The sequence below is a fragment of the Macaca thibetana genome, chromosome 8 (assembly GCF_024542745.1).
Source record: "Macaca thibetana thibetana isolate TM-01 chromosome 8, ASM2454274v1, whole genome shotgun sequence".
NCBI lineage: Eukaryota > Metazoa > Chordata > Mammalia > Primates > Cercopithecidae > Macaca > Macaca thibetana.
The window spans coordinates 124,310,543-124,324,482 of record NC_065585.1 but is presented as its reverse complement, the minus strand read 5'-3'; the positions used below and the strand labels follow the sequence as shown (position 1 = coordinate 124,324,482).

Sequence of the window (13,940 nt, the reverse complement as noted above, 5' to 3'; positions counted from 1 at the left end):
GTCTGTAATCCCAGCACTTTGGGAGGCCGAGGCGGGCGGATCACAAGATCAGGAGATAGGGACCATCCTGGCTAACACGGTGAAATCCTGTCTCTACTAAAATTACAAAAAAAATTAGCCAGGCGCCTGTAGTCCCGGCTACTCAGGAGGCTGAGGCAGGAGAACGGCGTGAACCCGGGAGGTGGAGCTTGCACTGAGCTCATATCGTGCCACTGCACTCCAGCCTGGGTGACAGAGCAAGCTCTGTAAAAGAAACAAAAACAAAAACAAACAAACAAAAAAAACAACTCTTGATTTTATGCTGTTAATTCCTCATTTTCATCTTTACCGTAAAAATTGAGTCCTGACAATGTTCTGTTTGTTGGAGCTTTCTGGTTTATTGGGAATGAAAGACACTTGGCATTTATTTGATTGTACAAACCTACTTTTATTATTATTATTATCATTATTATTATTATTTTGAGATGGAGTCTTGCTCTGTCACCCAGGCTGGAGTACAGTGGCGAGATCTTGGCTCACTGCAACCTCTGCCTCCCGGGTTCGAGCGATTCGTCCTGCCTCAGCCTCCTGTGTAGCTGGGATTACAGGCACCCACCATCATGCCTGGCTAATTTTTGTATTTTTGTAAAGTGGGGTTTCACCATGTTTGCCAGGCTGGTCTTGAACTCCTGACCTCAGGTGATTTGCCCACCTCAGCTTTCCAAAGTGCTGGGATTACAGGCCTGAGCCACCGCGTTTGGCCTATAACCCTACTTATAAACAAAGGGAATATTAAGTTAGAAGCTAGAATCAACTGTTTCTCAAACCAGTTTAAAAAGTGAACATAATTAGAATAATTTTTCTCGTATGACAGATAGACTTTGGAGGAAGCGTATTTTGCAACCATGTAATTAATACTGATGTTGTCAGCAGCATCTTGTCGTAACCCAGTTGCTTATGTAGATTTGAACTGCCATACTTCTAAGTTTAACTGTAGCTATTATTTTTCATACTGTCCTTTGGCCAATCAGATACGCTACACCCCCAGATGTATTTGGGATCTTCACTGATTAGAGAGGGTTATTCTGACTCGATGTCTGTAGGAAGTCCACTAGCTTCTGATGTTATTAGCATTCAGTTTTTCTTTTTTGGAAACTTTTGCATAAATATTCATGGCAGTTTTTATGTTTAAATAGAGCAGATATGAGGCAGATAAGATTGCTTTAACTCTGCTCATAGAGCTCTAGCAGCTGCAAGAATTTCTGTAATGTAGCAGATGGATGATGACCGCAGTGGCTGTTACACGTGAGAGCATACATATGTTCTCTCTGGGAGACCCTGAGGAAGGAGCAAGCTTCAGACATGCAAATGACATGCGTTTGAATCCCTGTCCTCCTACCTATTAACAGGTCGACTTAGGCCAGTTGTGGCGGCTCACACCTATAATCTCAGCACTTTGGGAGGCTGAGGGGGGGGCATCGCTTGAACTCAGGAGTTTGAAATGAGCCTGGGCAACATAGTGAGACCTCATCTCTACTAAAATTAAAAAAAAATTTAGCCAGGTGTGGTAGTGCACGCTTGTAGTCCCAGCTACTTTGGGGGGACTGAGGCGGGAGGATCGCTTGAGTCCAGGAAGTCGAGGCCGCAGTGAGCCCTGTTCATGCCACCACACTCCAGTCTGGGCAACAGAGCGAGACTCTGTCTCAAGAACAAAAACACAACGACCAATAAAACAGGTCACGTTACCTCTTTGGTAAAGGGATAAGACCTATTTTGACACCTGATATGAAGGTCAAATGATGTATTAGACTTCAAAGTGCTTTATAAGCAAAAATTATACAGGTAGGAGGGTCATTTTCTTCCCTTCTTTGGTATAGAGATAACTAAAGAGTGTATTTCCTGGGTCATAGCAGCATATGGAAGCTTCAGAGAGGGCGTGGTACCCTCTTTGAAAAGCCTCTTCATCCTGCCTCTAGGAGTGCTTCAAAGAGGCAGTGGTGTCGCTGAGGTATTCCCCTCTGATATTGCCATCATAAATCATCACTTTTGAGGCCATTCATCATCTAGCTTTTCTTTTTTTTTTTTTTTCTTTCTTTTTTTTTTGAGACAGAGTCTCGCTCTGTCACCTAGGCTGGAGTACAGTGGTGTGATCTTGGCTCACTACATCCTCTGCCTCCTGGGTTCAAGCAGTTTTCTTGCCTCAGCCCCCCAAGTACCTGGGACTACAGGTGCATGTCAGCACGCCCGGCCAATTTTTGTATTTTTAGTAGAGATGGGGTTTCACCATGTTGGCCAGGATAGTCTGGATCTCGTGACCTTGTGATCTGCCTGCCTCAGCGTCCCAGAGTGCTGGGATTACAGGTATGCGCCACCACGCCTGGCCTCTAGCTGTTTTTTTTTTTTTTTTTTTTTTTACATAAGGAAAATACCTTTTGGATCCCACTGTTTTCAGTCTATTGCTTTCTACTTGTGCATTTCATGGGTTTGTAGAACGTGTAAATGTATCTAAATGAGCCTGCTTTCTGCAAGTTTTAAGCTTTTCATGTTATTTTAACATGTTAGAATAATGGCAAAATCTTGGTTCACCATGAAAAGTAGAATTTTTATAAATGTGGTTCTTAGTATGTGTGAATAGCTTTAGAGTTTACAGTATGTTTTAGACACATTGACTAGAAATGTTTAAATAGAAGGATTCATCTCTGGAGTGGTTGTTCAGCTAAATTTTTTTTTTTTTTTTTTTTGACATGGAGTTTCACAGTCACCCAGGCTGGAGTGCAGTGGCACAGTCTCGGCTCACTATACCCTCTGCCTCCCAGGTCCAAGCAATTCTCCTGTCTCAGCCTCCCGAGTAAATGGGATTATAGGCATGTGCCACCACGCACCACCATGCCAGCTAATTTTTGTAGTTTTAGTAGAGACGGGGTTTCACCACGTTGGCCAGGCTGGTCTCGAACTCCTGATCTCAGGTGATCCGCCTGACTTGGCCTCTCAAAGTGCTGGGATTACAGGCATGAGCCATCATGTGTGGGCCTAATGAGTTTTTATGCTAAAATTCTTTTACTCCAGAACAAGCTTGTGAGTTTTGGTAGACTAAAGACGAAACCTAAAATTTCAAAGAAAAGAAAGATCATCAACTCCAACTACCATGAGTGGATGGTGTTGGCGGACACCACAGTCACTTTAGTGCCCAGTGGCATCGCTCCCATGCACACTGTCTGAAGCACGTGTCTGTGCGTCTTATTGTTTTAACATAATTCATAACCGCATCAGATGTGACAAATGCAAAAGCAGTGAGCATGATGAAAGTACTAGTAAGAAAAGGCATACAATGATGATAGGAAAAAATATAAGATAGTTTAAAGAAAGCAAGTAGTAAAAAAACATTGTTCATGTGTACATGAGATGAACTGTTCGTTTGAAGGAATAACTGAGGGATGGAGGGTAACTCATACATTATGTTCAAAGCACTGTACCCATGCAGATGATAGTAACTGGGGGGAGATTGAGGGGAAACTGACAAAATAGACAACACTTTTGAATACGTGGATTAGAAGATAACCATCAGATGCCTATTCGCCTAATGCTAATTCAGGACACAAGTAAGAGTGTGTTTAAAAGCTCAAAGTCTAAGAACAGCAAATGTGCTGCTGACAAAACCTCAGTCCAGAACTCCAGTTTCAGATCTGTCTGACAGGTCCAGATCTGTCTGATTCTGGAACAGCTGCTCTGCATCTGTTCTGTTTTAGATGCAGAGCAGCAAAGTGTCCTTTTATAATATTCAAATGAGAAAACAATGAAAGTATGATAAGTAGCAGTTGTGAAACCTACAGGATTCATTAGTTTGCCAAGTAATAAACACAGCATATTTGAAACATTCTCCGCAATACTTGAGGAAGTATTAAGAAAGAAGGGCTACCTGCCTCCTAATTTTCAAATATAAGAAACTGATCCTTTTTGCAAAACGATGCCCCAAAGATCTTATATCATCAAAGAAAGGGACAGTGGGCCTGTTTTTAAAGCTCTCATTCCTGGTGGTGGAAATGCACTCAGAGACTTTCAAAGTCATCTTGGACTTTTGAGCAGAGATGCTTACATGAAACCTGTAGGAACGGTTCACCCTGTTCCCAAACAGAGGAACTGTTTCCTGTTCTAAGTTTAGATGCAGAGCAGCAAAGCATACTTTTATAATATTAAAATGAGAATATGGTCAGTAGCAATTGTGAAACCTACATTATTCATTAGTTTGCCAAGTAATAAGTATTAGATATCTGTTGACCCGCATCTCATTTTCTTATCACTACAATGTCGACATAGTGGAAAAAGCATAAACTCTGGCACAAACCAGCTGTCTGGTCCTGAGCAAGCTCCACAACTCGTCTGAGACTTGGTTTCTTCATCTGAAAATTGCCCAGTATGTTTCCCATCCATCACAGGTGTTGTGTGGAGTGAAAATAACACTAAGACACTAACATAGTGCGGGGTCATACTATGTCTTCGGTATTCAGGAGTGCTCATCAGTGGAATTAGCATTAATCTCACCACCTGTGATTAATTATAAACTCTCAGCAGAGAGCTTGAAACATGCCACCAGCAACTGTTGTGACCAGTTTTATCAGCTGATAGGCTAAACTTTTGAAACAAATAGACCCCAAATGCCATGGCCAAAACTACAACAGAAGTTAATGTATTTGTCTTCTGACAGTCCAGAATAGGTGTTCTAGTTCAGGAGGGCTCTGCTGCACATAGTCATTCAGGGATTCAGGCTTTTGTAGTCTAAGTGTCTGCTATCTTTAGTAGTAGCACTGCTGCTGTCACCATTCCAGCCAAAGGAAGGTGGAAGTGGCCTGGAGGGGTGTGTGAAGGAGGTTTTGAGTGGGCCTGGGGAGAAATGGCCAATGCCTGTTGTCACCCGCTTTACGTTGAGACAAATGCTAGGGCGTTTGGGAAATGCACTATAGTGGAGTGGCCACATGCCAGCTACTGTGAGAAAAGGGGAAGACTGAGAAAGCCACTGGTTTATTGCATGGTGTAGGCATGATCCCCTGTGCTCCTTCTGAATGGTGGCACCAACCTTTTGTTGAAATTTTGCTGACAATTTCCGATCTATGCCAAAATTAAGAACTCAGACACAAGGCATACACTTGGTGGTAATATGGGTTGTGGGTAGGTATATCCTGCTACTCAGGGCATGTGACTACCCATGTTGGGACTTAGCTTAGGCTCTGCACTCCAGCCAGGGACTGATGGGGGCCTGTGTCTTAAGAAGCACCCATTGTGATTTGCTGGCGTACTTGCAGTGCCAGAGGGTTGGCCGGTGGCAGGCAGGAATGACACCAGGGAATCTAGGCAACACATCTGGGAGCCCCACTGGGGAAGTTGCCTCGTGGGAAATCCATCTAGAGCAGCAGAAACATAGATACCGGGTGACAAGGGTGGGAAGAGAGGAGAAGTGTAGCCCAGGCAGGGAAACTGGGTGGGGTCCCAGGCACCAAACTGGTGCTCCACGTGTGTCTGCAAGACATCATTTAGTTAAATCTGGAGACTAAGGCATTTCTTTGGCCTGCACTAAAACAGGGTATGCAGAGATTAAGCAAGAAGAGAATTTAAATAGGGGGTAATGTTGATGTCTAGAAGTGATCCCAGGGCTCTCCAGGGCCAACCAGATGGGAGCAAAATACACCAAACCACCAGCTCCTGGCTCTTGGGCAACAATTCCTTTTTAAACCCTATTGAGTGGGAATACTGAGGATTCACATGCCCGTTGCTGTAGTCAGGATCAGCCCAGGAACTCAGGTGCCAGTGGGAGTCTGGGGTGGATCCAGCTGTGGGGGTGGGGGCAGCATTAGGGAATGTTGAAACCAGGGAAACATTGACAGATTATCTTATGAAACTGCACTGTAGGTCCAAATGCCATAAATGTGTTTCGTGTTTAATTTTTAGTCACCCTCCAGTTCTTCAAGAAATATTCAACAAATGTTGGCAGATTCAATCAATCGTATGAAGGCGTATGGATTTCACCAGGTAAAAGACTTCCCTTCTGTCCTCCGGGGGCTGCATACCTAGGCATTTCCATTAACGTTTCACAGATTAGTTAATTAGTCTCATGCAGAAATGAAATTAAGCAGCAGAATGGGAAATCTGTCCTAAAAGATGCAAACACAGTTCTTCATCTTTACCCATTTATCTGGAGTTCGGGAAGTGTTGAATGTCATGGAAAGAACAGAGATGCCAAGATGTATCAGCTAAACTCCTCCCAGAAGATCTAACATAGAGGCAGCATCCCAGGCTGCTGCAGACATGGAGGGAAGACTGATTCAGACAGTGATAAATGGAGCATTAAACTTGGCAGAAAGAGTGAATTCAGATCGAGTTACTTCTGTGCTCATTGTTTCTGAACCTGTCCCTTGAAGGTGAGCAGCTGCTGTGTCCTCCACATCCACCACTCCTGGAACCCCTTCTGGCACTCAGCCCTCTCTCACATCCATCCAGATATGACATTGTTCCTCCAGGCCAACCCCTGCTTCCTCCATCGTGTGAGCTTGCTATCATGTCATAAATTGCTCAAAATAAATGAGGCATAGACTGGTACTTGGAAGCTGTAGTAGGATTTGACCTACAGAGAGTCTGAAACAGCATTGTAAGATGTGAGCCTGTGAAGAGAAGGTTCCTGAGATCGGGCTACAGCGGAGGTCAGCCCAGGGACCTGGTTTCCTGTGGACCATGTCATGAATTCCATGATTCCTCTGCAGGGACATGCATGAACTTGCTTTTTTGAGACTTTAAGAAATCAGGACGAAGTTGTGGAACTGTAGTCCTTGTATGCATACTGCTGATATAATATGTACTTCTTTCTAAAATAGCAGCAATAGGCGATCTAAAGGACATTTTCATTAATTCTACTTAGATCTCACTATGTCATTTTAAATGGGGACAGCTGAGGAAGACAAAGGATCGTATGTTGATCCAAGCAACATTTATGGAGTATCTACTATACACTAAGCACTATTATGGGAGTTGGAGACACATTTTATGAAAAAATTAGATAAAATTCCTGCCCTCAGGGAGCTTATATTCTTCATGGGAGAGAGAGATGATAAACATATCTGTGAGGTCAGGTGATCATAAGCGCTGCAGAGGAAAATAAAGCAGTACCAGGGAACTGAGGAATCCTGGGAGGATGGAATTGGGATGGGACAGGTAGTCAGAGAAGGCCACTCTGGGAAGGCAGTATTGGAGCAGAGACCTGAAGGAAAGAGGGAAGGAGCAATGTGGATGTCTAAGCCATGTGGACGTCTCTTCCAGGCAGAGGGAACAGCAAGTCGAAGACACAGAGGCAGGAACTCACTTGGCATGGTCAGGAAAGGGCTGATCATTTGAGAGAATGAATGAGCCACCTTGCTTCTCTGTAGGACAACGGTGATAAAACAGAGCCATCCTGCTTTGGAGGCGTTGTGAGGCTCTGATGAAGGAATTGGTAGCGAGTCACTCTAAGTGCTTCCATCAACAGGCTGGATAAGAGGCTTTCTGTATGGGCCCCGTGGCTTTCTGTATGGGCCCGGCGTGGCCTCATTTTCTGGTCCTGTTAGCTGAGCACATTTTCATAGCTCACACCACACATCTGGGTCTCCACACCTTCCACCCTGGGTATCTGGATTAGCATCCAGCCTTGGCCCCTCTACCCCTCCACTCCAAGCCATCACCTGGATTTCCCCATGCCTGGCTCAGAGTCCTGAGTCCTGGACCAGCATGCTTCCAGCAAAACACTGCTGAAAAGGAAATGATGGTCTTCTGAATAGAGAAAGTAAAGCATTACAGATTTTGCTAAAAGTCAAATTATTTGAGGGACTCAGGACAAGTTCCTTACGTTTTCTGGCTTTCTTGAATAAATACGGTGGTCAGGGCCGTATATAGATGAGTAACAGCAGATCTCATCTGCTATTACTCTGTGAAACTCATGAATTTTTCTTCTTTTCCACTGTGCCTGTACATAATTACATACAGATTAAAGGAGTAGATTTATTAAATACAGCACTGTTAGACATTTGAGTAACATCAACCAAGTACTACATCTGTTACTAATATTTTTTCTTAGTGGAATCATGTTCCAAACTTCTTGCTGATCCTCAGCAACAATATCTGTGATGATCATAGCTTGATGTTTTCACTATATGTTTCCTAATCATTTAAAAATAAACACGTACGCATGTGGAAGGATGAACAAAGCTCCACTTTTAAGCTTCTTCTGTTTAAGCTTAGAAATTGCTAGCAGCACATTTATGTATCTTGGGCTTGCAGACAGCTTCAATCAAAGGATGGCAAATCTTAACAGTCCTTTCAAACATCAAAGCTGTCCTTTGGATTTTAAAATGCTGGCAAACGAAAGGAGCTAGCTCTAGGCAGGAAAACAACGTAAGGAAAAAAATAAAAACAGTAAATGCACAGAGGTTTAGTTACATCTGCAGTGAAGCACAATTTATGAATGATGATTACTTAAACTGCGATTTATGACTGCCCACAGCGATCAGAAACAAGTTTCACAACATTAACGTTTATATTTTACGTTGTGGTGACATTAGAGCAAGGAAGTCTTTATATTTCTATGGGAAAGCACAAAAGAAAAAAACCTGTCACTCGTGATAGAGAGGTGGGCACAGGCAGCCGTTCCTGGCCGTTTCAGTTTGTTTTATTACTTAGCTAACCAAGGCTTTTATTAGTTCTCCAAGTTGTAAATTCAGTCTTCTTGTGAGCACTCAGAAGCTTGTGTCCAAATAAACAGAGTACTTTTCAGGTCTAAGTGATTTGGTTTGTTCATTTCTCTTTCGTTTAAAATGATTTTCCTTGAATGCTCTTAATGCCGGAAAACAGTACACTTAAAAATGGTTAAGGTGGTATACTTTTGTTATATGGAATTTTACTGCAATTTTTTAAAAAACCTAATTCGCCTTTTAAAGGAATATTCACATTTTAAAAATATTTTTCCCTTTCTCAAAAGATGCTTTTGAAAAATATTTTTCTGGTTTTTTTTTTTTTTTTGAAACCAAAAAATACATGTTCTGGCAGGGTGTGGTGGCTCATGCCTGTAATCCCAGCACTTTGGGAGGCTGAAGTGGTGAATCACTTGAGGTGAGAAGTTTGCGACCAGCCTGGCCAACGTGGTGAAACTCCACCTCTTCAAAAAGTACAAAAATTACCCAAGTGTGGTGGCACGTGCCTGTAATCCCAGCTACTCGGGAGGCTGAGGCAGGAGAATCACTTGAACCTGGGAGGGGGAGGTTACAGTGAGCCGAGATTGTACCACTATACTGGGCGATGGAGTGAGACTCCGTCTTTAAAAAATAATAATATATATTTCTTTTAAACCACGTAAAATCATGTAGTAAGTACCACATTCTGGGACACATGATTCGAGGGGAGAGATTCAGCTGAGCTGAGATTGCTCTGGAAATGTGCATTTCTTCCATGGGGCCTGTCAGCTACTATAAAGTAGTTTGACGCTGGCTCTATGTAATAGTGTGTTTACATGCTTCTTCAGGGAGTCAATTTGAAACAGCTAAGTACTGTGAGGAAAAGGAATATTTTTTCTTATTATATGTTATACACTGTGCCAGGGACTTCTTAAGTTATCTAATCCTCAGTATAACCCTGAGAAATATTTTCTTCTCATCTTTCTTATGGGGAAACAGCCCAAGAGAGGTTCAGTTGTTGCTCCTGGAGTTACACACTAGCTAGCAATGGTCAATCCAGCTTCAGGTCTTACTGACTCCAAAGTCCACACTTGATCCTCCCTAGTGGGCCAGAGAGTTAGTTAGAAATCAGCTGTGCCGGGTACCCCCGTCCTTCAGGAAACTGCTGGATTTGCTCACCAAGGTTCGTTTTCGTTGGTTTGGTTTTTGTTTTTGTTTTTAAACAGAAGAAAGAATCCATGAAGAAAAAACAAGAAGAAGAAATAAATCAAATAGACGAAGAGAGAACGAAGCAGATTTGTAAGAACTGGAAAGAAGACTCGGAATGGCAGGCATCTCGTGAGTACCCAGAGGTCTCCGTAGCACCTTCCAGGCTCTCAGCTGATACTCTCACTTAATAATGTGATCAATCTAGAAAGCACTTAATGTGGGTTGTTGAGAGAGATCTTCACAGTAAGTGACCACTCAAATGTTATTACTAACTTATTACTCAAATGCTTACAAGTTACTTTTGAACAGTGGACTGGTTCTCCATTTCTGTATCACCAAAATTATGATGTAATTTATCAAATAGCGTGATATATAGCTATGGAAAATAGGTTTTGGAAGAGTGTTTAATGATCTTAGACTATGTTTACATGTCATTAGCTTGGGGAAGAAAAAACACCATGAAATAGAATGAAAAGCTTCGCTATTTAGAAATGTCTAAATATCTGAAGGAAAAGAACTGGAAGGTTATAATAACATGTAAACATTAGTTTTCTTGGAGAGGTGAGATTCAAGATTATTTATTTGAATGCTTTTCTGATAATTTAATACTGTGTTTTGGATTTTTTTCCCCTAAGTTTTTGATAGTGAATACATTTTAACTTTGTAATCAGAAGCACACAGGATTACCAGGCCAGATGTGTTAGCATCCAGCTTATGCCTGTGACCCAGCCCTGACTCCTATTTGAGTTAGCAGAGCTGGAGAGAAAGCTCATAGGGGAAGAATAAGTCCATACAACTGAAGGCAGAGGAGAGGGTGCTCCAGAGTGCTAGAAGAATTAGGTTTGAGAAAGAATTAGTGTTTCCATCTGACTCAGAGAAGTCTGAACTGCTAGATCATCCTGAGGTAGCTTGAGGAAGACAGCAGGTATGGCTATATTTGCAGGATGTTGAGATCCCACACTGATCTGCAGTTACATTATAACCAATGCTATTTAAATGGCAACTACTGTGAAATGAAAATATTTGCAAGATCCAGTGGCCTCTTTGTACTATGCAGTGAAATCCTGGTATAAGGGAATATTTTGGGTATCTCTTTGAAGTCAAGTATAACAGGATTTGACCAATAATGCCTGAAGTGTAAATATCCTCAATAAAAATCATTTTTACATTCTGCATTAGAGTCTCATTGCTACAATGAAAAATTCTCTTTTACAAAGTAGTTATGCACTGTATAATGATGTTTTGGTCAATGATGGGTCGCATATATTTCTTAGGCCAGGCACTGTGGCTCACTCCTGTAATCGTAGCCTTTTGGGAGGCCAAGGTGGGTGGATCACTTCAGGTCATGAGTTCGAGACCAGCCTGGCCAACATGGTGAAACTCCATCTCTACTAAAAATACAAAAATTAGCTGGTTGTGGTGGTGTACACTTGTAGTCCCAGCTACTCAGGAGACTGAGGCAGGAGAATTGCTTGAACCAGGAAGGCGGAGGTTGCGGTGAGCCAAGATCATACCACTGCACGCCAGACTGGGCAACATAGCAAGACTCAGTCTCAAAACACACACACACACACACACACACACACACACACACACACACAAAACCAGAAAAAAAAAAAATCATAAAAACCCCAAAATAATGGGTCGCATACATTTTAAAAATATAGTGTAGCCTAAGTGTAAAGTGTTATAAAGTCAACGTTAGTGTGTAGTAACGTCCGAGGCCTTAACATTCATTGAGCACTCATTCACTGACTCATCCCAGAGCAACTTCCAGTCTTGCAAGCTCCATTCACGGTAAGTGCCCTATGTAGAGGCACCGTTTTTTTGGTCCTCTATACCATATTTTTACCACACCTTTGCTATGTTGGGGGTATTATTATTTTTCTTGAGATGGAGTTTCCCTCTTGTCACCCAGGCTGGAGTGCAATGCCATGATCTTGGCTCACTGCAACCTCCGCCTCCTAGTTTCAAGAGATTCTCCCTCCTCAGCCTCCCTAGTAGCTAGGATTACAGGCGCCCACCACCACACCCAGCTAATTTTTTGGTATTTTTAGTAGAGTTGGGGTTTTGTCATGTTGGCCAGGCTAGTCTCAAGCTCCTGACCTCAGGTGACCCATGTACCTTGGCCTCCCAAAGTGCTGGGATTACAGGTATGAGCCACTGTGCCCGGCCTTATGTTGGGGGTATTTAGATACACAAATACTATTGTGTTATGGTTGCCTCATGATGCATTTCTCAGAACATATTCCTCTCATTATGTGACTGTAATATTTAAAGGCAGGCTTGGGGTACTTTTTCGTGTACTAATGTGTTCTATAATTACCTGTGGTTAAGCATCCCTTTAATTTTTTGCCTGTCGGGCTGATTCTCATTTCGTCCTGCTCCCTGCTCCTTAACCCTGTGCACAGGCCCGTGCCACTGAGTAGTCCTGACCTTTGCTAGTGAGCCACGCACACTGCATCTGAACATGAGTCTACGCAGGATGTGACAATTGTCTCTTATTACTCAGCACCCCTGCCAGCTTGAACCCATGCCCAGGCGGGGACATCTCACTTGGTCTTGCCAACTGCGGGAAATTCTTGCACACTTTCTCTACTTCTCTCTCATCCCTTCTTCCTCCTCTTCCTTTTCTCTCCCTCAGAAAATCCCCACTCCTGTATGAAGAGAGGAATCCTGCAGCGAATGCTGGGCAAGCCCTAATGACCTGGATCCTAGGTGTTGATAATGATTGTTCCTTATTACAAGCAGATAACAAACTGCTGGGAACCTGCGCTGCTGCCCTTTGTGCAATGCTGAGCCTTCTCACCTGCTCTGTGGGCTGATGAGGGTTTTGTCCAACCCCGTTGCTTTTCTAGTGCGAAAATCCAAAGCAGCTGATGAGAAGAGACGCTCCTTGGCTAAACAAGCACGAGAAGACTACAAGAGGTTATCCCTCGGGGCCCAGAAAGGACGAGGCGGTGAGAGGCTGCAAAGCCCTCTGCGTGTTCCACAGAAACCCAAAAGACCTCCCCTTCCACCCAAGCCTCAGTTCCTAAACCCGGCGGCGTATCCTCAAAAACCTCTTAGGTAAGAAGCCACACAGATGGGTTTAGGCATCAGTATTGCAATGGGCTTTGAATAAGCGTTGAAATTAAAGGCAAATTGTATGAGCTGCCATGGGGTGTGGAGGGCCAACTGGCAGCCTGTGTAAGCAGCTCAGGCTCCTGTCTAAGCCTTCTTCCTGGGTTATCTGGTCGGGCATTCCTCCCCTTCTTAGCTGTCAAATGTCCGTAGCTGTTATACTTAGTATACCCAGTGAAATAGTAAAGCTGTGCATGGAGTAAGAGAATTTCCCATGCCCCTAAGCACCTCTTCCCTTTCACCCCTCAAAGGCGGCTGGTGAGCCAGTGAGGGGACAACAGGAAACAAGTGGGGTTTCACTAATGCCCAAGATCACCCCTTAGTCAAAGATGATCAAAGTAGGAACCCAAAGGCTTGCTGACTTTCGCAGGACATTTTCACTGCCAAGGATTGAAGGTTTGATGGTAATTCTCATTCTGGGATACATAGCCCAGTTCATCTTTTGAGAATTTGGAAAGGCTCCTGTTTTTAGTGAATTGTCTGTTGGGTGGTGGTGATCCCATTGTCTCCTAGGCTATGGAAGAACTAGGAAGAACCATTTGTTCTGGAAAAACTCTGCAGAAAAGTGCAATGATGCTATGACAGAAATCCCCATCCCTGATGTTTGCTGATTATAATTTTTTTTCTGGTATTGATCTTATTTTTAACATCCTAGTATTTAGAAAGAAGTATTAAAATCAAATTTTGATTGAAAGAAACAGAATTGTCTAAAGCTTTGCCTTCTGAAATAAAAACTAAAAAAAAAAAAAAACTGGAAATACTTCTCGGTTTAAGATTATGGAGAAATGAAAAACGAGACTCTTCCCCTGCTTGCAGTCATAGTTATCTTCAAGGTTCTCTTTAAACAGGAATGATGACCTCAGGAGAAACACAAAGGCAGACCTTTTTCTTTACTATAATTATTTCTACTTACCCTACTGGAAAGTTCCATTTTGGGAAATGGAA

At 42.9% G+C, this 13,940-nt stretch overlaps 1 protein-coding gene across 2 annotated transcripts in view; it reads left to right on the top strand.

Moving 5' to 3' along the window:
• SH2D4A (SH2 domain containing 4A) overlaps positions 1-13,940 on the top strand; it is an 83,677-nt gene that overhangs the window by 38,403 nt on the left and 31,334 nt on the right. For both annotated transcript variants that reach the window (XM_050801868.1, XM_050801869.1), the window contains exons 5-7: positions 5,920-6,000; positions 9,890-10,001; positions 12,731-12,941. In XM_050801868.1, coding sequence (XP_050657825.1) covers positions 5,920-6,000; positions 9,890-10,001; positions 12,731-12,941 — 404 coding nt within the window. The remainder of the gene's footprint in view (positions 1-5,919; positions 6,001-9,889; positions 10,002-12,730; positions 12,942-13,940) is intronic.